Here is a 23,580-nt window from a genome sequence, read left to right as displayed (position 1 = left end):
TTATGCTTGTTTTCTTGGGTGTTGCGGCGGTCTCTCGATCGTATGGGGGGGGGGGGTGTCCAGCGGGTATGAGACGGCCCTCTCATGACCCATACGCTGCCCCCACCCCCGTCCGTCATGTCCATGATATAATTGCCCAGTCAATTTAGGAGAAAGACCTGGGGAGCGTATCGTCAACATTTTTGTCCCACAGATTGTCAGATCTCACAACTTTCCTTGATTCTGATTGGCTGATAGTCACTGTTACACTGATAAAAAGTCCTTTCATGAAACGCTCCCCAACAGTTGTTTGAAATAATTCTTCTTTAAGTTAGCAGTTTATATCTTGAACGTGTTCGTGTTTAGCATTGTGTGGACCATACTGATTCATATAAGTTCTCTTAAATCAAGATATTGAAAACGAGCTGTCGGTTTCAGTATATATTTTTTTCTTTCTCAGTGCGATCAAAGGTTGGTCTGTCTATTTACTTACTCACCTGGCCTTTATAATGCTAAACAAAGGCAAACAATTTTCAAACATTAATATAGATGTGCTTAAGCTTGGTCGACATGCATGAAGTATTCTTATCATCTACTTGAAAAGAACAGAGCTTTGCAGAGTTTAGAAGCTACAGCAGGTGGCGAAGAGCTAAGAATGGATAAAATTTCTGATTGCTTGTGTACTAACTGTGTTGGTATTGTGGCTACTTTGATCTTCGTGTTCATCTTAGGAGGTATCTTGGCATACAGCGGGTTGTTCCACCGCGTGGTCGTCAGGAAACTGGTTAACCCGGTTGGGAAACTTCGTGTAGCTTATCTCTACAACACTGGACCATATCGAAATTGTGGACCACTTTTCGACCGCGTGTCTCGTTTGGCGCCTCATGCACGATGTCTGGGTATATACTATGATGATCCAAAGGTGGTGAGTATTAAGGCGACCGCACACCTTACGATTGGTCTGCGACCCGATTTCAGAATAAAATGAAGTAGAATTTGATGCTTATATTGAGACATGGAATATTTTACTGTGTAATGTTCTAAATCATCGTACGAATACCTATGTTAAAATCTGTGACTATGCTATCACCCACTCCTAGTACCAATGAGGTCCAAACATTGCTATCACCCTTCTTCGAATAAAACCAAATTTAATATCTAGTCGTAATGACGTCATAGCAGTCGTACGATTGGCTACGATTTGAAACTAATTAGGCGGCTCCAAAATAAAAGCTTGCAATCTTTCAAATGGTTATATTAGTATTCTTTCAATTGATTTTAACCTCAAATAAAATGATATGTTCCATTCACATTTTCAGAAAATTAGCAAAATGCGATTTGTTCCAAAATCGGATCGCGAACAGTCGTAATGTGTGCGGTGGCCTTTAATTAGGCTACAGTGTGGACTTGAAAAAATACCCTTAATTTGAAAAGCTGTAAAAAGTACGTGTATAATATGCAGGTATTACAAAAATGTACAGAAAAAAGTTGATTTCTTCATACTTGAAATGGAATTCTCTAGGGGCGGCGGATCGAAGTTGAAAGTGGGGGGGGGGGGCACAGGGGGATAGGGCACCTTAAAAAGCACAATCTTAAAATAAATATAAAATGACTTTTCTACAGTAGTGTAATGAGCCAAAAAAAATCAGGGAGCTAGATGTTGTATCACGCAAAAATGTTGACATAATATTCAGCAAATAATATCATACTTCACCCTTCTCTCTTGATTTCCTTTTCTTTCCTTTTCTCTTTTTTTTCTTAGTTGTGTTTTTATGGGGTGCAAGAGCCCCCCATTTGTACGCCACTGCTTATTTACCCCCACAGGCACGTATTCTTACAAGTTTTTTTTCCTTCATATGTATTATATAAAAATGAGAATATTGTTTTCTTGTTTCAAAGGGGCACATAACATGATCGTGAGGGGCACTTCTTGTGTAAATTGGGCATTGATACGAGAAAGGGCACCAATAAGAAGGCAAAGGTGCAGTTGAAAACGGCATAAAACGGGTCCTTCTCAGGTATGAAAGGGGCACAAAACACGTTCGAGAGGGGGCATTTTTTGTAAAAATTGGCACTTATATTACGAAAAAGGGCACTTGGTAACACCTAAAACGGGTCCTCCTCAGGTGAAAGGGGCACAGTACACGTTCGTGAGGGCATTTTTCTTGCATAAAAAGGGCAATTTTTCAGTGCTTTAAAAAGTGGGGGGCATTGTGCCCCCTACCCCCCCCCCCCCTAGGATCGCCACCCGATGTCAAACGTCAATTGTGTTAGATAAAACTAATGGACGAGCCAATATACTGATTCTTTTATCTGAAGCATCATAAGTCTAAGCGTATACATGGTATACTAGACGCTCATTTCTTTCTGCTACCAATAGATCTTTAAAAATGTTTACTTTTTATTTTGTTCAGTTGTACAAATCCAACAGGAAAAATAATATTCTAAATAACTTTGTTTTTGAATGGGTCTGTATATTTAGGAAATTTTGTCTTTAAATGCAGAGTAGGCCTACACTCCTTGTAATCCAAAACATTAATTTACGTCTAATTCAAATAACACCTTTTAATTTCATCCCATCGTTTTAAATCACATCTTTCAGTAAGGATGTCACTGAAAATCACAATTATTCTTTTTAAAAACAATATTCGAAATAAGATCAAATATCGAGTAACTTTTAATTATTTATTGTTCCAGATGATCTGGAACTTTTTATTACCATCTCTATTTCTCACATTAAGAAAATTCCAACCTTATCATGAAGATGATTTTATAGAAATGAGGAATATTCATGCTCAACACTATATGACCATAGTTATAGGCCTATAATTCCCCGTTCTTTATTAATTTAATATTGAAGAATTTGAAACATCCTTGTTTATCGGCTTCTTTTATGCTCTCAAACTAAATTCCATTTAACAGATCCTGGATCATGACTATTTTGTCGGGTCCATTCAAAATGAATCTGAAAAACACACTCTATCTTTTTAAGAAACCACTCTGGTAAAAGTGTGAATGAAAATAAACAGATACATTTGGATATTTCAAATGATTTAATTAGTTGATTTTTTTCCGAATAAAGCTAGGTTTCTCACTTTCCACAAGTTCAAAGTAACTTGTATTGATGACAATATTTCTTTCGCTTTCTTAACCTGCGCAATATCTGATCCAGTACCTACAAAACTTCCAAGCACATTTATACTATCAACAAAATTGAAATTATGTCGGAATCTTATTTAGATTTTTTATTGTTGAAATTGAAAATTTCTTAAACTGTTGTATAATATCAAATAATGAGTTCAGAGAGTCAACATGTGAACAAAATGAGGGGGAAAAGTCGTCTGCGTATTTAATTCACTGGTTCTAGCTGATAAACCTCTTATACATCAACTGAACTTATATGCTTAGAGAAAGTGTTTCTAAAGAATGCCTTAATTATAAATAGGAAGAGCGCCATGTTACGATCGTCTGCGTTCGCGGAGCGGGGGTGGCCGCACCCTTTCGAGAAACCCGGGGGAGCTTTTCTCGAAAGGGTGGGTTGAGGGAGGGGAGTCAAAATAACGCACCTTTTCGAGACAACCGGGGGCAAAGGCAGTGCTGAGGCCGGTCTCTTGTACCAGTTGTTTATTTGTGTGACATGAGTGTCCGGAGTGAGGGTATATGGAGGCAGCATATGAGGTGAGGGTGTGTGTGGGTGCCTGTGTGTCATCTTTGGAACACTTCGACGGACATTTGCATTAAAAAAGGAAGGAAAGAAGGAAAAAGCACAAATTTTGTGCATTTTCATTTAGGCTTATTTATTTTCATTAGTCTCGGCTGTGCACGCGTCAACCGGGTTCTGCCATACTTGGTAACTATTATATTAGTACTAGCTCGCAGCTTGCGAAGGATAGCCAGTTTCGAAGTAATTGCTTCAGTGATGTACAGATGAGGGGGTGGGACTTCGGGCGCTTGCCCCCTCCCTCCCCAATAAAACATCACGACCAAGAAAAAAAGAAAGGGGAAGAGAGGAGGGGGAAATATGTTTTTCTGAATATTATGCCATACATGAATTGGATTTTTTTTAAAGATAAAAATGTCAAAATTTTTGCTTGCTCACAACTTTTTATTTTTATTTTACCCGATACACCATATCTAGCCCCCTCAAACTCTTTGGATCATTATACGCCACTGATATGTTACATTACACTTCGCGGCAAATGCTAATTTATTCAAAATAGAATTCGCTATTTCTCCTAATAATTCAATTGTTTTATATGGCTTTGTGGAATTGTTGGGGATCTAGTCCGTCTAGAATTACTTCATTAATATGCAATTTTATTCAAAATCACAAAAAAATGCAAGCTCTCTTCTTTTTCTCCTAATTATCAGTGGCGAACAAGAGAAAATTTCGCCCATTTTCATTAAAAAAAAATCAAATTTTGTATCAGATTTGACATAAAAATATTCAGAAAGTGATGTAATATTTCACCTTTCTCTCTTTTCTTTCCCATTTTTTTTAGGGGGAAGTGCCCCAAGCCCCCCATCCCATCTGTGCACCTTTACCAATAGTCTATTAATATTATATTGTTGTTATTATTTGATGAATAATCAGTTTCATAGAAACGACTGGTTCAGAAAACTATTAAACACAGCCTTTCGTGAAAAGCTCCCCCGGTTGTCCCGAAAAGGTGCGTTTATTTGACTACCCTCCCTCAACCCACCCTTTCGAGACAAGCTTCCCTTTCTTTCTCGAAAGGGTGCGGCCATCCCCGCTCCGCGAACGCAGACGATCGTAACAAGCCAGGAAGAGCCCCCCCCCCCCCCCCGCCTTACTCCTCTCGTAATTTGAAAGTATCCAGTAGACTTACCAATATCACAACCTAAATTATTATGCAGAGCTTTAACCACTTAAAAAGGGTGCAACGAATCCAACAAGAGTCATGGTCTAGCGAATCAAACGCTTTCTTAAATGTCAATTTGTGAATCTTGGATTTGAGTACATAGAGAAAAATCAAACTAGCATAACGCTGAAAATTTCATCAAAATCGGATGTAAAACAAGAACAAAGAACATTTTAAAGTTTCGCTTATTTAAAAAAAAAAACTGCACAACCCTCACTCACAATTTCTTTTGTTTTTTATTGTTTGAATTATACAATATTTCATTTTTTACGAATTTGACAATAGGGACCAACTTGACAGAGAACCATATAGTATTAAACAATGCTAATTCCACATGTTCAGGGAGGAACTAATCATTGGTTTCACTTGACAACGAGGAGAAAATTAGAATATTTTATATTTCATATAATAAAATACAAAAGAAATAGTGAGTGGATGATGTCATCAGTCTCCTCATTTGCATACCGACCAGAAACATGTGCATATAACTGTTTTGTGAAATTAAGCAAAACTTTAAAATGTCATAACTTTCTTACTTTACATCCGATTTTGATGAATTTTTCAGTTTTATGCTTGTTGGATTTTTCTTATTTTATTCCAATAATTTTTTTGTTGGGGTGGACTTGTCCTACTGAAGCAATAAATAATGTTTTCTGTTAAGTCCTAAGAAAATGATATACGTTATGTACGTTTCGGATAGCCCCGGCGGATAGCTTCCCCTATATATACTGCTCTTCCGCGTTTAGGAATGCAAATTGACTTTTGTCAATAATTTCATTTAAATCATTAATTATCATATTCGCTAATGCCTTTAAACATAAGTGTATTGATGATGTAATAGACGTTTGTCTTTACTTGGCTTAAAAATTAAAGATATGACAGTTTACTGTTGACTTGCTAAAAATTCGTTTTCTTGAAAAGAAAAATTCAAAGAAACATGTAAGGGATCCTTTACAATGTCCCCCAAATGTCGCATAAAATTCCTTGGATTCCATCCTTTCTTTCTTACACTAATATTCAGTATAAGGAGTCCTTCACTTGGTGGAAGATTCAAAGAATTTGTGTCCGCTTGTTTTCAAAAAAATATTTGCATTTTCACTTTTGTTTTGTATACAGCTGCCTTTTTATCGTCAATAATGTTATCATCTTCTTTTAAACCGAGCTTTTAGAAGTTTTCGGATCGTAACATTAACTTGACCTTTTTTCAAGCGTAAGAAAATACTTAGTACTTTTTCCTCCATATTCAATCCAATTTGCCTTGAACCGAATAATAATATCTTGTGTAATTTTATCATAATATTTGTCTACAGCTTGTTTAGCTTGTTGATGTACAGAATTCAAATTGAACTTCGATCCAAAATTTGTACCCTTTTTTCCAATTGTATTCTTTCTTGTTTTTTCTCTCTAACTTTCTTTTTATTATACTTTTGTGTGTATTTTAATTCGAATTTGATATTTAATATAATCCCACCTAACTCTGGGATACAAAACCCCTTAGATTCTCCAAACCATGTTTGCAACTCGCTAAGGATACTTTTTCAGTATTCCTCGTCCTAACGCCATGAACACAAAGATGTATTAAATTAAAAAAAAAAAAAACCTTTTCCTGGATATTGCTTGTGACGATCGTGTGCGTTCGCGGAGCGGAGATGGAGCGGGGATGGCTGCACCCTTTCGGGAAAACTGGGCTGAGTTTTTCTCGAAAGGGCGGGTTGAGGGACCGTCAGGGACGGGAGTCAAATAAACGCACCCCCCTCGGGAAAGTCCTCCCATTTCACTGTTTAGAGTTGACAATTCATTTTAAAAATCCATCCTTTAACAAAAATATAATTTTCAGACGCAACTGTCTCTCCTGGGCCCCCGTTGTTTTCAACCCATTATGCACCCACTTGTCAGAATTAAGGAAAACATCGATCCACATGCATGAATAGTTGATTACTTACCTGCATATCTTAATTAGCCAATAAAAATCACCCAACCATTTTTATCACATCGCGTAATCCAATCAGAGAGCGCTGTTCACTCTGGCGCGAGTCCAGGGAGAGGGGAAGTGGTCAGGTGCCACCCCTTTTGAATGATTTTTTGTTTTGCTTGTAAAAAAAACCAAAATTAGTCACTGTGAATAGTGCATGATGAGCATTTTGAGAGTCTTGTTACTTTTTTAAGTGCCCCCTGCTAATGCCTATATAGTCTGCTATGCAGACTCTGAATGGCTCGTGAGGTGGGATCTCAGCGCGCAAAGCGCGCTGCTGCTGGTTCGCGAAGCAAACCCAGCGGCGTAACAGGGGTCGGTGGCCAGGGGGGGCAAGAGCCAAAAATTTCCCGGTCATATCATGGAACAGGCAATGGCGTCATAAGGCAAAAATTTTGAGGGGGCGATATGGCGTATCGGGCAAATATATATATATAAGCGAGCGAGCGAAGCGAGCGAGCAAAAATTTTTGCCATTTTTATTGCAAAAATCCAATTTTGTGATAGATTTTGACATAAAGTTAAAAAGATGATATCATATTCACCCTCCTCTCTTTCCTTTTTTCTCTCTTTTTTTGTACGCCACGGTGAACAGGATTTTTGTTATGATTGTGAGCATCAGGGCGAAGCTCTATATGCTCGAGGGGGCCGAGTATGGTGCTTCTGGCAAGAAGTAGCTTAATATAGGTCCCGAGCGAGCGAAGCAAGCGAGATAAAAAATCACCTTTTCATGAGAATCTAACATGAAGATATATTTTAACGTGATATTTAGAAAAAATATAATACACTTTCCTTACTTTCCTCATTTTTTGTGTTTGGTTGTAGAACTTTTGGGGGCCATGGTCCAAACTCATCCATATAACAGTGCTTTATGGGTGGGGTCCAGGGCAGAGCCCCGGAACCTCTTGACATCAAATCCATTTTAAACCCGTTACAGATGGCCACTTATGTTAATCAAATTGCGTGTATATTTATATAGCTTTAACACAACACATAAATTCAATGCAGTTGTGTATCGTAATCATCCAAATATTGTGAAGGGCACACCATAGCAAATGTGGGAAAATTTGTAAAAAGTCGCCAGCGAGCGAAGCGAGCCAGAAAAGAAATGGCCTGTTAAAATGAAATTCTAATTATGTAATAGATTTTTACATCATTATAGCAAATATCATGTCATATATATTTTTTTTCATTCATCTCATTTCGCTGCCTCCTTTATTTTCTTTTATTTCCCCTTGGCTGTGGAACCACCCCCCGGTACGCCAGTCCTTCAACGTAAAGCTTAATCCAGGAAGGGTCCATATAGGGGCCCGTTATAGAACCCATTAAAGTTACAGATGAAGAGCCCCTACTGCACGGGGTCTTGACTCTTGGACAGAGCCTTTGGAGATTTAGAAAGTTTATGATAGATTTTCATACGACATTATGCTATATAGGCCTACCATCCATTTTTCTTCCCGCTCGTTATCTCAATCCTCGGCAGCCCGGTAGTGTTTGTTATCTTGTCCCTATTCTTTATTTTCCAATTTAGATTTTGGCTAATTCCATTTTGCCTTTATTTCCCGCTTTTGGTTGCCTTTTTGTCATCTTCAATTTATTTCCCTGTCTTACTAATCATGCTAATGTATTTGTATATCGGGGCGAATTTTTCTTTCTCACTTGTTCCTTTTTCCTTCCTTTTCCCGTTATCTTTCCGTTTTCCCTTTTTTATGTATTTTCTTAGTTTTCTTTTCCCTTTCCCCTTCCCCTTTCCCCTTTTTTCTTTCCTTTCCCTTTCCCTTTCTTCCCCCCCTTTTTTTTCTTTTTCCCGTTTTTTTTATTTTCCCGGTGAGCTCCGCCAGGGGGGGGGCAGCTTGCCCCCCCCCTGCCCCCCGCCTGTTACGCCACTGAGCAAACCAGCCATGAAAGGGCGACAGTAGACCTATATAGTCTGCTATGCAGACTCCTTGGATCAGCTGTGGTACACAGACTGCAGATGTGGGTCTACATTTGTAGCCTAGCTAATGCCTGCATGGTTCTGTTCTTGCATTAAGTTTACAAATCTTATCTAGCCTTTTACCGCCCCTTCCCCTTTTTTTATTTTTTAATTTCATCATTTTGGACAGACCCCCGAGAGTGAGCTACGTTACATGGTTGGAACGATTTTGAGCGAGGACGGCGAGAGAGTAGATGATAAGATAAATAAACGATGTGAAGACGATGGTTTCAGGGTGATTGAGTTTCCTGCTATCTCTGAAGCTATTGGAACTAACTTCCCTTTCCCATGGATGTTATCCATCTTCATTGGTGTCTGGAGGGTATACCCAGCTCTCAATAAGAAGATTAAGGTAAGATCGAGAGAGAGAGAGAGAGAGAGGGGGAGAGAGAGGGGGGGGGGGTCCTATGATGTAGTTGAAATGGCAAAGAACTGCCGAAGATTTTTCTCAAATCACGAGCATTCCAGTTCTATTATCTAATAAAGTGCCTAAATTATTGTCATGAACATTTTACATGTTTGCGCATTCAGTCGTAAATGTTCCCTGTTGCATTTTCTTCTGTTGGTAATTTGAAAATCCACATTGCAGTTTATATGGAGGACATTGACCGCCATAGCAGTTGATATTGAACCGAATTTCATTGATTCGGTTATAAGATGATTAAATGACTATTCAGTTTTAAAGGAATGCTCCGGGCTGGAAATAGTTTGATTTAAATAGATAAAGAAAAATCAGACAAACAAAACACTGAAAATTTGAACAAAATCGGACAAGGAATAAAAAAGTTATGGCATTTTAAAGATTTGCATTATTTCGGTGAAACAGTTCTAGGCATGTCTTCATGAATATTCAATGAGGAAATTGATGATGTCATATTCCCACCTGTTCTTTTGTATTTCATTATATGAAATTGGGTTTATTCAATTTTTTTCTACCAAGAACTGAAAAAAACTGAATTGACAATTGATTTAGCGCATTGGATAATCATGGCTGCAACTTATTTCATTATAAAGGAGACACATTATTCACACATATCTGAAAAATGGAACAATTGTGATTTTATTTAAAAACATAAGAAAAAGAAAAGTGGGGATGTGACATCATCAGCCCACCTAATGAATATTCATGATGAAGTGCATGTAACTATTTTCACAAAATATTGCTAAACTTTAAAATTCAATAACTTCGTCATTTGTTATCCGATTTTGAAAATTTTTTCAGCATTTTACTCTGTGAATTTTACTCTATGTATTTAGATATAAATATTTTCAGCCCGGAGTACCCCTTTAAGGGGTTTTCATGTGAGGGAGAATGGATAAAGGGATGGTCACTTGACCATTGGAACAGGAGACACGGTTATTTAAACTCGTGATTTTTTTTATGAAACTCTTCCAAATAAAGTTGGAAATAGTCTCAAATAAATTTTAACGGGATGACGATCTTTGTTCATTTTACTGTGCAATAATCCCATTGTACAACTACATACAAAGTGAATGTTATTGTGTGCTTATTATTTTTTCTATGGTGTAGGAAGAAGAATTGCATCCGGGACCTTGTTTTGAGATATACAGCGATGGAATGACAAATTTCTACATTCCTCTTAACAACCGTGATGCGTATTACGTTCCTGAGGCACTGAAGACCAAATCAACTTAAATTTTGGTCACCAAGCAGACCTTATCTTGAACAAGTTTACGATAACCCTTAAACTCTGGAGAGGAAGGATTCATCGAGTGGGACAGATTCAGGATTTCATCAGGGGCACTGAAAGGGACATCATTTTAACGCAACAAACATTCACAAGCGAAAAAAAGGAAGGATCCTGTACCTAAAACATCCCTAATATTCCTTTCCTTTTCAGTTCCATTATGTAGATGACTATTTGAAGAAGAAGTCTTGTAACAAGTCGTGATCTATTTTGTATGATGAACAAAAACGTATATACCTAATTTCCCTCTCATTCCAATTTTCCTATAACAGGGGAATGATATAAACCTAAAACTTGACAAAAATGGGCACACACCTCTTGTGTTATGCACCTTCATATATAGGGGCCGCGGAACCGGGGGCGAGGGCTTCAGCACCCCTTTAATAAAAGTATATAAAAACTTAAAAATGACCATCTGATTGTGATTTTTTTAATCGTTGTCGGCCCCCACTTTCGTCTCAGCCACCCAACCAAACACTCACTTTAAAAAACTCTGCTTCCCCATATCTTAGGTTCCGTGCCTGATCTGGATAAGTGGATGATGAGGGGGATCATGGTTTCAGGAAATATTCGCACAATTTGCTACATCTAAGAGAATGAGTCGATCTACACATCATTCGTGTTTTCAGTTGGGATTTTAATAGATTCTAAAAAAGTGATAAAAATAACTGGGAAAAATATAATGTATTAAATCCGTTGTCGTGTTCATTATTGATATCATTGTGCTGCAATTAACTTAGTATGAAAACAAAAGCTGTATTAACTAATGACTTTAAAGAATATTCTTAAGTAAAGGGGGTTAATAACACTGCACACCGTCCAAGCATTTTAATTTAATGCCATACCGCTATTTATACACAATTTATAGTACAGTGCATAATTATATGTTCATAATGTAGGCCATAAAATTATTTTCGTTTTAAAACACATTGTTTTGATAAGTATACAATTACATAGTTGTAAGCTATAAATGCAGTCAATCGACTGCTGGTGAAAACAGTATTTCGAAATATACTCGTCACAATTCTAGCCATTTTTTGCATGAATGTTATGTTACACTGATATTCAAGTATATACCAATTAGATAAAAGCATACAATTCTTTCATTTTTTTAATAAAATAACTTTTGAAGTTTTACACATTCTTGTTTGGACCTTGTGAATAGAACAAGAGACAAACGTGTTGTTGTTATTGGTGGTATCAGTGGTGGTGTGTTTTTTATGGCTTTGATTGTGATGGTGTTGTTCGCTGTAATGATGGTGGTAGTAGTGGTAATACTGATGGTGGTTTTGGTGGTGGTGGTATACTTGGATTGGTGCCTTTTTGGTGGTACATAATGGTTGTGACAATGGTTTTGTCGTGCATGTATGTGGTGATAGCTGGTTGAGAAGGTAGTATATTATTGGTTGCATTGTTGTTGATGGTGGTGGTTTTCGTTTTATAGCAAATTTTGTGATGATAATGGTGGTAAGTGGTAGCCTAACATGATAAAATGGAAGCGACGATAAAGCTGCTCCGGACATAAATATTGAACAGCAATATATTTCAGTTCATTTGCACATGAACAAAATTACATGTGATTACTCCCTTCTCTGCAATACAGGGATCCACACTCTTTTCGTTCTTCATGAATCGCATGACAAATCCAGGACACTATTCACGTAGTGTGAGTGAATTAATTTCAGAATGCTCACTTGTATGTAGGAAAAGAAAGAAATACCTTTCATTTGTTTTAATATATTTTCCATCTCTTGTAAATTCTTGGGATTTTTTGTTTAAATATATTGAAGCCCCCTCTGCGTCAGACCAAAAGACGTTAATTGTTACAGAAAACCGACGCAAAAACTGGGCTTGCATGTATACAACTAGTCCACCTCCTGGACTGTTGTTATTTGGTACGATACGACTACCAAACACATAATACACTACATCCCCAGAACACGCATACACCAAGGAGATATCACTCTAACCAAGGAGCTGTGTTGGAAGCTCCTTGCTCTAACTATCTCCTTGCATACACACACCCACTGAATAGTCACCCGAAGTGAATCAGAATCACTGGGTTAGGCGAATCACTGGGAGTAAGTGAATCAGTGGAGGGCGTGTGTGTATTGGTTATGTGTGCGCGCGGGGGTGTCGATACGGTCCGATAGGGTTTGCCCCTTGGCTTTGGTTTGCCCAATCAATAAAAATCGTCCAGGACGTGGACTAGTATACAACCTGTCCTTAGGTAAATATCCAAACTATACATGGCAGTACACGCAGCGGGGATGGGGCAGTTGCCCACCAGAAATTTTTGACCGAAAATTTTCACAAACTTTACCACAAACTGCAAAAGCGTCCTACGAATACGGTTTGGTCGCTTCGTTCTCTCGCTTTCAATAAAAAAATACTCATCCTGCCCCCCCCCCCGGAAAAAATATCTGCAAATGGTCCTGAAACCGTTTAACTGCATTTCACATCTTCAGAGAGAGTAATTGCACATATGGTTTTGCATAATACTTAACACGAATAGGGCACATAGTCCAGTGAGACTTGTGTGTATTAATGTAGTAAAGTACTAACTGTAATGATAAAAATAAATAAATAACACACACTTGTACCACATCTATTCCCTAGCCTATCTGCAAAAGATGAGAGAGCGAAATATTCAGGTGTTATTTCTAATATTGAATCACGTGCGAAGCTTATTATAGACCAATTAAAAATAATATCAATACAAAGTCGTGATGGTAGCATAGCATTCCCTGCATAGATTATATTTCCATCATACAGAAATGACAAAACTTGAATATTTCTTCATTTTGTCGACGAAAACATCACTAGTCGCAAAAGCTAGGGCTTTTAAAAAGTTGCTATTCAAAACTAATTTGTATCCACAATCTGATGATGAAAGATTTGTGAAAGACGTATTTAGTTGCTGATCTCATATCCCAGGTTGATAGTTTAGAGAGTGATGTTAAAATCATCCATTTTCGACATCTTTACCAGTGGTAATTGAACTGTACTGCGTTGCGTCTGATACATTTTCTGGTAAAGATTCTTCGGTCGGTTTCTTCCTAAAGTGACGCACTCCAAGAATCACCAAAATCTGTAAAAGAAAGATAGAGGGAGAGAACGAGAGTATATCAGTTTAGTGGTGATGGTGAGTGCAATCAGATGCATGCATAATCAATTTGAATAAATATGAAAATGAAATTATGACAATTTAGTGACGATGATAACATTGATATGGAAACTAAAGTACAATGGCAATGATGAGTAGGTTTATCAATTGTAGTACATTAACATAACAAAAAAAAGTTCCCCCCTTAAAGTACTCAACTTTTTGGAGGGAAACACGTATGAGCAAAACTGCTTGACAGGAATTTTCGTATACTCTTTATATGTGTTTTTAAAAGTTTTTACATCTTTAAGTCTTCGTGACTGGACATGACAGCAAAACTACCACTATTTTAAAAGCCACAGGAGTTATTTCTAATATGCCAATATAGCAGTGAATGATGCTTACTCAACCATGACATGATGACGACCTCCTATTTTTGTATAACAATTTATAGCAAAATGTAACATTTTGCTATAAATTGTTATACTTTTATTTTTCATATTTTACAATCTCAAATTTGTTTTAAAGATCATACGTTTTTAACTGAGCTCACTAAACAGTGAAAAGGACATGGAGGAAAGTTGGTCAGGAGGCCTGTGAGGGGTAAAACAATAGTTGATTAACATTTACAGCCCTTATTTATTCACCAGACGCGAAATTCGTCAAAATTATATATATATATATATATGTAAAATAGAAATAGTCTGCTTCGGCATAAGGAATAAAATAATCACTTTAGTAAATGCCGTAGAAATAAAATCGTAGATTTTAAAAGGAGCATAGCTCTCAAAAATGAAAGGTAAAGTCACATATGTATATATATAATCTGACTTTGATCGATAATCCCTCCTCGGTTTTAGTAAATATCAATATGTAACTAATATTAATAAATAGATCATTTAATTATCTTTAAAATGATATCCTACATTATATGATTAGGGTTCACATGGAGGTGCAGTGCCTTGAAATGTGGGGCAAGGTCAAAATTCAAAAGTTGCAAAATGACACAATATTGAAAGTCATTGTTCTTTTTTCGTGGTGATGAGTGAGTTCCTCAGCGGTTTCTTTTGTTTATCATGCACCTTAACATCAACATTAACATGGAATCAAACACACCTCTGCACAAACAGACACATAACAAACAAACATACATGCATGTGTATTTCAAACCACGACTCAACGTGTTATCTCACAAAACCATCACTACATAAACCACAACAAAACATAAAAATGAAGAAGCAGGGCCAGGGGCTTGATTTGAATGGATTTTCAAAGAGAATTAAATTATCTTTTGAATGATACCAAAAATGCATTGTGTAAAATTGGGAGTTGGGAGAAATTAATGGCCAAACTTAGATTTCCAACCTTTTTTTTTTTGCTCGTTTTGCAGCTTTTCAATTCAGACCTCATCCAACACTTATGGATTCTGCTCTTTTCGTGATGCCATGATCATAACAAGCATGGTATCATTTTAAAGAGAATTAAATTATCTTTTGAATGATGTTAAATATGCATTGTCTAAAATTGGAAGTTTAATTAATTGGGAAATTAATAGCCAAACTCAGATTTCCAAACTTTTTTGAGGGGTTTATATCTTGTCAATTATCACCCCAACGATTCCTTACCAACTCACTACAGACACTGACAGATCAAAGCACTATTGTTAGCAGTGCTTGTTGCCAATTGGCCTTTTTTCCGGCCAGATTCCCGAAATCTGGCCGTAATAAAAGTAGCTTGGCCGTGAAAAAAAAAAATTTCACGGCCAAAGAAATTTGGCCGTATTCTGGCCGTAAAACAGAAATCTTGGCCGTGAGTTTTCATTTCTGGCCTTTTTCATAATCAGATAGAAAATTTGATCAGAAAATCACTTTAAATAGGTCTATGTATATACAAATGCAGTCAGGTCTACGGCATATACATAGAGATAGCGTAATTAGTATACATCTCAGCTCTATGGGCATACACTAACTTATTAGTGCATACATGCATTGCATGTCTGTCTACGCATGACCGCAATCACAGCATGCGTTCTCAAAACGCGCGATTAGTTGCGTGTGGTGGAGGGGATTCTTATTTTTATTTGGCAACCAGTCACCAACATCATATATTTTCGCCATCATATATATTATATTATTAACGTTTGTTTTCTTTAAAAAAAGTAATTGAATAAAGTAAAATTCAAATATTTAGTTCTTTTTCCTTTTTATTTTTTCTTTTTCTTTTCTACGTCTTTTTTTCTCTCTTCTTTTTTTTTATAGGATATCTACTAGGATTTAAAATCGAGTAGGTGTGTCTCACAATTTAAAATCAGGGCTTTTACTAAAAATATGTGATAAAAATATGCCTACTAGTATGCAAGTAGGATGACAGAGAAAGAAATGAGGAAAATCACAGCTCCAACAGGGGCGGGTCCAGCTTATCTGAAGGCTGTACATGTTTTGTTAGTCATGACCATATAAAGATGTAATTGCAAAATAAACAGTGTTTGGCTATATAATGTGATTAAAAGTAATCAAAAGCAGCCCAACCTTTACATATTACGTTTTCTATTTTTTTTCTGTTTTCTTCTTTCTCAATACTTCCTCAACTAATTTTTTTTCTCTCTCTCTCTTGTAATTTTTTTGTCGTGAGTTTGAAAATCCCCCATGAAGCTTGGCATATGATTATTGGCAAAACAAAACAAAACAAAAAAGCTCAATCTTTTAAATGCTCCTCCAATATACTAGCTGCATGGGTAGTAACTGATGAACTAGATCGAAATGCATGGTGCTTTCATCGGCCGTTTTCCTCGAGTCGATAGTCACCAATGTACTGACTTTGCGAACTATTCTCCGCTCCAGCACCCGTTCCGCACGGTTTACATGAGATCTAACTTTTTTTAAAGAATGCAGGCTCTATTAGGGAAGCACTTAGCATCATTAATTGAGTATAGGGGTATGTCTAATTTTTTTCCTAAAGTAGATAAAATTTGGCCGTGAAATTTGGCCGTGAAAAAAAATTGTTTGGCCGAATTTGGCCGCAAAATCTGTTGAGTTTGGCTCTGTGTTTCTAAATAGATTCCCTGGTATGTCTATCTGTTTTCAACCACAGTAAAGTATTGAGGTATAACATGTATTCATCTTGTATTGTACTATACTTCCTTCATCTCTACGTATGATTAATGTCCAACTAGGCATGACGGATCACTCTCAAGGGTGTACAAGTCATAAGTATATTTTAATCAGAATGCGTCCTGCATCTCCGGTTCCAATAATCATTATATATTTTTTTATATATTAGGTAAAACTTTTGATTTTCTTTCTGTGAAAAATGTCAAAACAAAGAATACAGGACCACCCAAATGCTGTCTTTTATTTCTCACACTAATCTGAGAAGAAAAAATGCACAGATGGCTAAACGAAAAGGGAAAGTGGAAATAGTCTCTATACAACTTTGCATATTCTTGAGAGATTTGTATATAACGTAAATAGGAAATATTTCCCAAAAGCTTACAAGACATCTCTTTGTTACTATATCTGAACACCAAGGACTATTTGAAATATGATATAGAAATGAAATGTTTTACATTACGGTATATCCCACTAAGCGCGTTAAGATTAAGGAATATGCATGAGGAATTCTGTAAATGCTACAAGCCCCTATAATCCGTAGCTTGATGTTAATCTTCTAATAGTATTACCTTGATCTATTTGAAGACAGATAAGGACATTTTCCAAACCCTTTTAAAAAAGAATAAACCAACATCATGGCCATACGCAGTGAGGGGGGCGGGTGGGAAGGGGAGCAATTGCCCCCTCCAGAAATTTTGAAAACCTATATTTTTTCACTGAAACTTTCCATAAAAATCCGCCAAAAGTGTACACAAAATTCTTTAACTTCACTTTCGAAAATGCAATGTGCCCCCCATGAGAAGCTCCGTCGCTTCGCTCCCTCGGTTTCAAGTTTCTTCAAAAAATATTTACGTGTCTTGCCCCCCTCCCCCCAGGATTTTTTCCGCGTACGTCCATGACCAATATTGTGCATGTAGGCTCCATGACTCTCTATGGATTTTAGCCACACCGAGAGCCTCAGATGCTCGAGGAGACGAAGGATTTACAAAGACAACTAATTTGGCCGTTCTTTTTTTTTATGCGATGGATTTTGTACACTGTAGCATTCCAAACAGTTAATCCTGCAACTATTTTAATTTATCTGTGTTTCCTCCCTCAAAAAAGGAATCCCCCACGTATATGCATCTCAATGGTATAGATCCATTGGGTAGATCCATAGTTCACTGGGTAGTAGACACTGATCTGAATATTGTGAACAAATCAGTGGTAGTAGATCCATTGTACTTGGTATTCTGCTTTTTCTTGACATGAGGATTAGTTCTTCATTAATGCCCCGAGTTATATTGCTCATTTGGATAAGCATGGAGACATCCATGGATTAAACATGTCGTCTGCGTTAAATGGCGCCATGCCTGTATGTATATCGGTTCAGTAGCAGATTTAATAAGTCGAAAAAGTAGCTTTACAATTCTACAACAACAAAAAAGAAGAACAATACTGTATTGGGTAAAATTGTAACAGTAATGCAGATATAACCAGGCTTACGTGATTAGGAAAGAAAAGGATCTCATAGTGATTTATCTCTTATGAGAATGGGTGCTTAAAGGAAACTAAAACCCAAGAATTAAAGATTCAAATCCTATCTGACTAATTCGCTTTTCCATAGTAAATCCTAAACCTATTTCCGAATAGGAAGTGCGTGGTAGACGAACATTGCATGGGGGTGTATTAACGTTTGGAGTCGTTTGTCTCAAAATTGCATGACTAACAGCTTCTTGGTAGGCTACAGAGGTACAAAGAATGCGAAGAAGAAGAATGCGAAGAAAAAGAAGAGGAGGAAGAAGAAGAAGAGGAAGAAGAAGAGGAAGAAGAAGAAGCGGAAGAAGAAGAAAAAGAAGAAGAAGAAGAAGAAAACTCTAAAAATATATTGGGTACAAGTGCTCCATGAGGGTAATTATAATTATGTCCAACCAACATTGGGCATTTCTTTTGGGCATTTTTATTTATCCAGTGTGATGAAAATTTTGCCCATTGTAAAGTAATTACTGCTTATTTTCTAACCTTATTGGACAATATGCTTCCCGCATTGGGTAAAATACTGCCCAAAATTGGTTAGATACATAATTACCCTCGCGGTAGTAAAAAATTTACCCAATATTTTTACAGTGAAGAAGAAAAATAAGTAGAAGAAAAGAAAAAAAAATGAAAGATAAAATAAAAAGAAAGAAAGAAAGGAAGAGGGAAGGAAGGAAGGAAGATAGAAATATAAAAACAGAAAGAAAAAGAATAAGTTATACAGTTGTTTACGTGACTAAGTTTTATACTAAATTACGTTTATGAAAAAAAAATTGATGAAAACGTTTCGAATATATTTGCCATCACCAAGATAGAATTGAAAAGCGACCAATATGGCGAAGAGGTGAACCACCTTTTGAGCTTATATCAATTTGTTTCCCTTTTATTCTTAAATCGAGGTTTTTATTCACAACAACATATACATAATATACAAACGTTAAAAAAAAAACCTAGTTTAACAATGCAATGATTTTTTAAATATCCCATGTTTACCCATTTTAAAACTTGCTTTTTTGTTTGAATAAACTTTTTTAATTATGTATGTTTTATTCTATGTGTTACTGTAATAATTTTAAATATTTTCGTATTGTCTCACTTTTACATGTTTTTTAATGTTCACGGACTTGCTGAAAAGCAGTCTGTTATGACTGAATGTAAGTTTTACCGTGATTAAATAAATACAATACAATACAATAAGTAAACAATCATAGTAACCAATAAAGAATTTACATTATATTTTTTTACGTTGAATAAGCTCTTTATATAATTTAGATTAATAGAAATTGAGCAATAACATAAAACAGATTACACATAACGTGGCTAACATGGCTGGAGTTTTGCAGATCATAACATAATTAATATTTATTTCGTCTATATAGAAATAATAATCTTGAAAATATAAAAAATACCAATCTGTCTATAACCTTCCAAACTAGTCGAACATGTTAACATTACAGAAAGAAATGAAAGAAAGAAAATTATAAATGGAAAAAAAAACAGAAAGAAAAAGAAGAAGTAAATAAAGATGTTTATGTGACTAAGTTTCAATTCTAAATTATGTTTACGGAACAAAATATTGATGAAAACGTTGCGAATATATTTTCCATCACCAAGATATAATTGAAAAGCGAGCAATGTATCGAAAATGTGAACCACCTTTTGAGAATATATTATTAATTACAAAATATTTTATAAGTGACCCAATATGTTTCACGTGATCGCAGATTTGATATGTAGAAGACTTTGAAATCCATTTTATATAAAAGGGAACTCTTACCACAATACTCAATGATGCGACTAGAAACGCTGGCCAGATGGTTTTATGGAACAAACTGGGTGTGTTCTGGACCTGAGCAGTATTATCAGATTCTGAAGAAAAATATGAAAAGCTTATCCATCAAGCATACAAGAAACATCTTTATGTTGCATATTATGTTCTCTGAATTATCGGATTGAGATTTCATATATATGATATTTCTCACTACATTTATTTCCACGCATTAATTCAATTCATCCAATAATGCTATAGATTTTAGTTTCACAAAAATGTTTTTTTAAATTATGCACTCTAAAACAATTTACTCAAATTAAAATAGAGCTCTTATCAGATTTCCAGATATTCTATCAAACTGAAAGTTTCTTGTCTAATATTTGTCATTTGAAAGAATAGGATTTACTATATGATCGAGATTCTTCTATTTTTCACAATAAAGATCAGGCACCCTTTCTCAGCGATATATGGGATTATAATTCTGTCCTTGAGAAGACTATGCTATTTCTAATGAAATTTAGTTCCTTTGGCGTGACTGTGGTGGCTGTTCTGATATTATGTATAAATACTTACTAGATAAAGATGAATTACTTGTTGATATGGTTGTAACTTTGTTGTATACCACATCCACTGAGCTGGCAATGCTTTCGATGAGTGCTGTTGTCGGCATAGTGGTAGAAACATCAGATGAGACGGATGCTGTTACTTCCGACGTGGTTTGAACTTAAGAGTGAAAAACATGTGGCAAATGGTGTTATATACAAATATGAAATATGCCGACATTTTTTTTTTTTTGGGGGGGGTGCTATTTTGATGATGAAATTTCAATATGAATTATTTTACTTGCCATCATTGGGATACAAAATTAATGCATGTTAATGTATAATGTTTCAAATTCACGTGTTCGATCCTTGTCTGTACCTATAAATATTTCGGGAGCTCGAGGGGTGTTGTTGATGATGATGATGCACAGCATTTGTATAGCGCCATATATCTGTCAAAGATATTCAAAGGCGCATTTTTGGAGGAGCCAGCCAATCTGGGTCGCCTAGCTAGAAGGGCGCGCTCACAAAACTGTGACCCGCAGGTCTCTCGATCTCCTCCGGATATAACTGTGATTTGGGGAATGCAGGTGGATCACTACTTTCCCCCTACTCTTATTCGAATAGTGCAGTGGGTTCTTAACGTGCAAAGGTAATGACTCTCCTCTATAAGGGGCCTCCATTTAACGTCATATCCGAGGGACGGAGCGTTTTCCACTGTAACATAGCCTGCATCTATGAAACAGCTAGGGAAGAGACGTTTACACAAAACGCACTGGCTTCAGTAAAAAAAAAGTTTCGTAACAAAATGAAGGTGGTTTTGGTCCCCCAAAAAATTGAGAAGTAAAAAAAAAAAGGTTTTCAACGCAACATGTTGGCCATTTTCTATACATTTCTCCAATTCGACACACCTACCAGAATTCCAGGGGTGCTGCCTATGGAAAATAATACACACTGCACCCCCTGCATGGGAAAATCTTGGGGGTGCTTCAGCACCCCGCTTCCCAGGGCCATGTCATGCCACCCAGAAATTGGTTGATTCGAATCAATAGAGAAAAATAAAATTAGCACAACACTGGAAATTTCATTAAAATCGGATGTAAAATAAGAAAGTTATAACATTTTAATATTTCCCTTATTTTTCCATTATTATGCTCAACTCGGTGATATGCAAAATAAGAGTCGATGATGTCCATCACTCACTATTTCTTTTGCTTTTTATCGTTTGAATTATACAATATTTCAATTTTTACAGAATTGACAATAATCTAAAACTTGTCTGAACCACATATTGTTAAACAATGTTAATTCCACATGTTCAGGAAGGAATAAAACTCGATTTCACATGACAAGAGGGAGAAAATCAGAATATTTCACATTTCCTATAATAGAATACAAAAGAAATAGTGAGTGGGTGATGTTATCACTCCCCACATTTGCATACCGACTAGGATGTGCATAACTGTTTAGTGAAATTAAGCGAAATTTTAAATGTCATAACTTTCTTATTTTACATCCGATTTTGATGAAATTTTCAGTGTCATGCTTGTTGAATTTCTCTTTTTATTCATATCAACATTTTGTAGGGGTGGACTTGTGGACTCCAGGTTTGAATTGCACAGTCAGTCGATTAGTGAGTGACATTTTAATAGCGAGCAATATTGTCGCCAGAGCAAAATGTCATGGAACCCAATGAGAACGTTCCCATCGCAACAAGACCACTTTACGTGAAGTGGTTCTGACAACCTGTTCAGGAGCGCTCGTCTGAACTGGTTTCCTAAGCCTCAAGTTCAAAATATACTGAGAACGGGGTCTATAGTTCTGACACACGACAGATGTGATCAGAACGTTTTGCGTCACCTGAACACGTACCCTCTTGTCCCTATGTATACACCATTCTTTGAGATTCAAATATTTCATTCTACAACCCCCTTATTATCAACCTACCTGTAGAAGGACTTGTTGTGGAAATGGGTATGACGTTTAGTATTTTGGTTGGATGTTTGTAGCACAATCCCGATGTCTTGTCTGTTAAACAACATCCATACAATCCTGATTCTTCTGATTCCACCCTAAGTATTGTCATTGTGCAAATGACCTTGTTACCATCGAATGTCGGACCAGATCGGACATATCTTTGGCTTCCATCAATTATCGTCTCGTTTTGTGTGAAGCTGATTGATTGACATGAAAACTGGGAGCTAAATCCACCTGAAATGACCACCCGACAGTCTAACGTCACGTCGGAGAACTCGATGGGCGACCATCCTTCTCGACTTGCGATAAATGTGGCTGAAACATGATTGAGATAAAGATTCATATTCAAATTGTTTAATAAAATAATGTCGTACTTTGTTACTTTATTTTAACCTTCCAGATTTTATCGCTGTTTTGCAATCTTGAAAGAGGGACCAGCAGGTTCCTGTTGTGAGTTCAGGCAATTAGAATAGTGGATTAAATCATTACTGATAATGGCTCTATAAAAAAGTATGAAGAATAGTATAAACAGAGGCAGCGGAACGGGGTGAATTATCGGATGGTCTAATACCACATGGTCTACTTATCAGTTCGTCCAACTTCACTTAGTCTAAACTCATTTCATCTACAACCAGTTCGTCTAATATCCAATTCGTCTAATTCCCACTTGGTCTAATATCCAATTCGTCTAATTTCCATTTGGGCTAATAACCAGTTGGGCTAATTTCCACTTGTTCTAATATCCAATTCGTCCAACTCCCAGTTGGTCTAATATCCAATTCGTCTAATGAGCAGTTGGGCTAAAACCATTTAGTCTAATTTCCAGTTGGTCTTACACCACTTGGTCTAATTTCCACTTGGTCTAATTATCATTTTGTCTAATTGCCACATGGTCTAATGACCATTTGGTCTAATTTCCACTTGGTCTAATTTCCATTTAGTCTAATTTCCACTTGGTCTAATATCCTATTGGTCTAATGACCACTTGGTCTAATAACCGAATGGTCTAATGACCACTTGGTCTAATATCCAATCGGTCTAA

The 23,580-nt window shown here is 36.5% G+C and overlaps 2 protein-coding genes across 3 annotated transcripts; one reads left to right on the top strand and one right to left on the bottom strand.

Annotated features, from left to right (window-relative positions):
* The first annotated feature begins 315 nt into the window (after window positions 1–315).
* Window positions 316–11,654, top strand: LOC129256976 (testis-expressed protein 264-like). Its single transcript, XM_054895211.2, has 3 exons — window positions 316–904; window positions 8,939–9,160; window positions 10,340–11,654. The coding sequence occupies exons 1-3, from the start codon at window positions 554–556 to the stop codon at window positions 10,463–10,465; spliced, it is 699 nt and encodes a 232-aa protein (XP_054751186.2). The 5' UTR covers window positions 316–553; the 3' UTR covers window positions 10,466–11,654.
* On the bottom strand, window positions 11,134–23,012 carry LOC129255487 (uncharacterized). Of its 2 annotated transcripts, XR_010293116.1 has the most exons (5): window positions 22,509–22,896; window positions 20,593–20,742; window positions 20,026–20,117; window positions 12,738–13,608; window positions 11,134–12,382 (listed from the first exon to the last, which is right to left on the bottom strand). XR_010293116.1 is itself a non-coding variant. In XM_064097381.1 (4 exons), the coding sequence occupies exons 1-4, from the start codon at window positions 22,879–22,881 to the stop codon at window positions 13,483–13,485; spliced, it is 741 nt and encodes a 246-aa protein (XP_063953451.1). In that variant the 5' UTR covers window positions 22,882–23,012; the 3' UTR covers window positions 11,134–13,482. The 2 variants fall into 2 exon arrangements, 1 of the variants encoding a protein (XP_063953451.1); XM_064097381.1 differs by having other exon boundaries at window positions 11,134–13,608; window positions 22,509–23,012.
* Between the last annotated feature and the right edge of the window lie 568 nt (window positions 23,013–23,580).

This window comes from Lytechinus pictus, chromosome 3, assembly GCF_037042905.1.
Source record: "Lytechinus pictus isolate F3 Inbred chromosome 3, Lp3.0, whole genome shotgun sequence".
NCBI lineage: Eukaryota > Metazoa > Echinodermata > Echinoidea > Temnopleuroida > Toxopneustidae > Lytechinus > Lytechinus pictus.
Note: the sequence above shows the minus strand (reverse complement) of the source record. Positions and strands in the feature narration are given on the sequence as shown.

Bases quoted from the DNA above. Each gene is read 5' to 3' on its own strand.
- LOC129256976 (XM_054895211.2), top strand. From the start codon at position 554: ATGAAGTATTCTTATCATCTACTTGAAAAGAACAGAGCTTTGCAGAGT. The intron at 905-8,938 runs GTGAGTATTAAG...CATTTTGGACAG, and splicing joins ACTATGATGATCCAAAGGTG to ACCCCCGAGAGTGAGCTACG. The intron at 9,161-10,339 runs GTAAGATCGAGA...TCTATGGTGTAG, and splicing joins CTCTCAATAAGAAGATTAAG to GAAGAAGAATTGCATCCGGG.
- LOC129255487 (XM_064097381.1), bottom strand. From the start codon at position 22,881: ATGAATCTTTATCTCAATCATGTTTCAGCCACATTTATCGCAAGTCGA. The intron at 20,743-22,508 runs GTAGGTTGATAA...TTCACTCTTAAG, and splicing joins CACAACAAGTCCTTCTACAG to TTCAAACCACGTCGGAAGTA. The intron at 13,609-20,025 runs GTAAGAGTTCCC...TTTCTTTTACAG, and splicing joins TCGCATCATTGAGTATTGTG to ATTTTGGTGATTCTTGGAGT.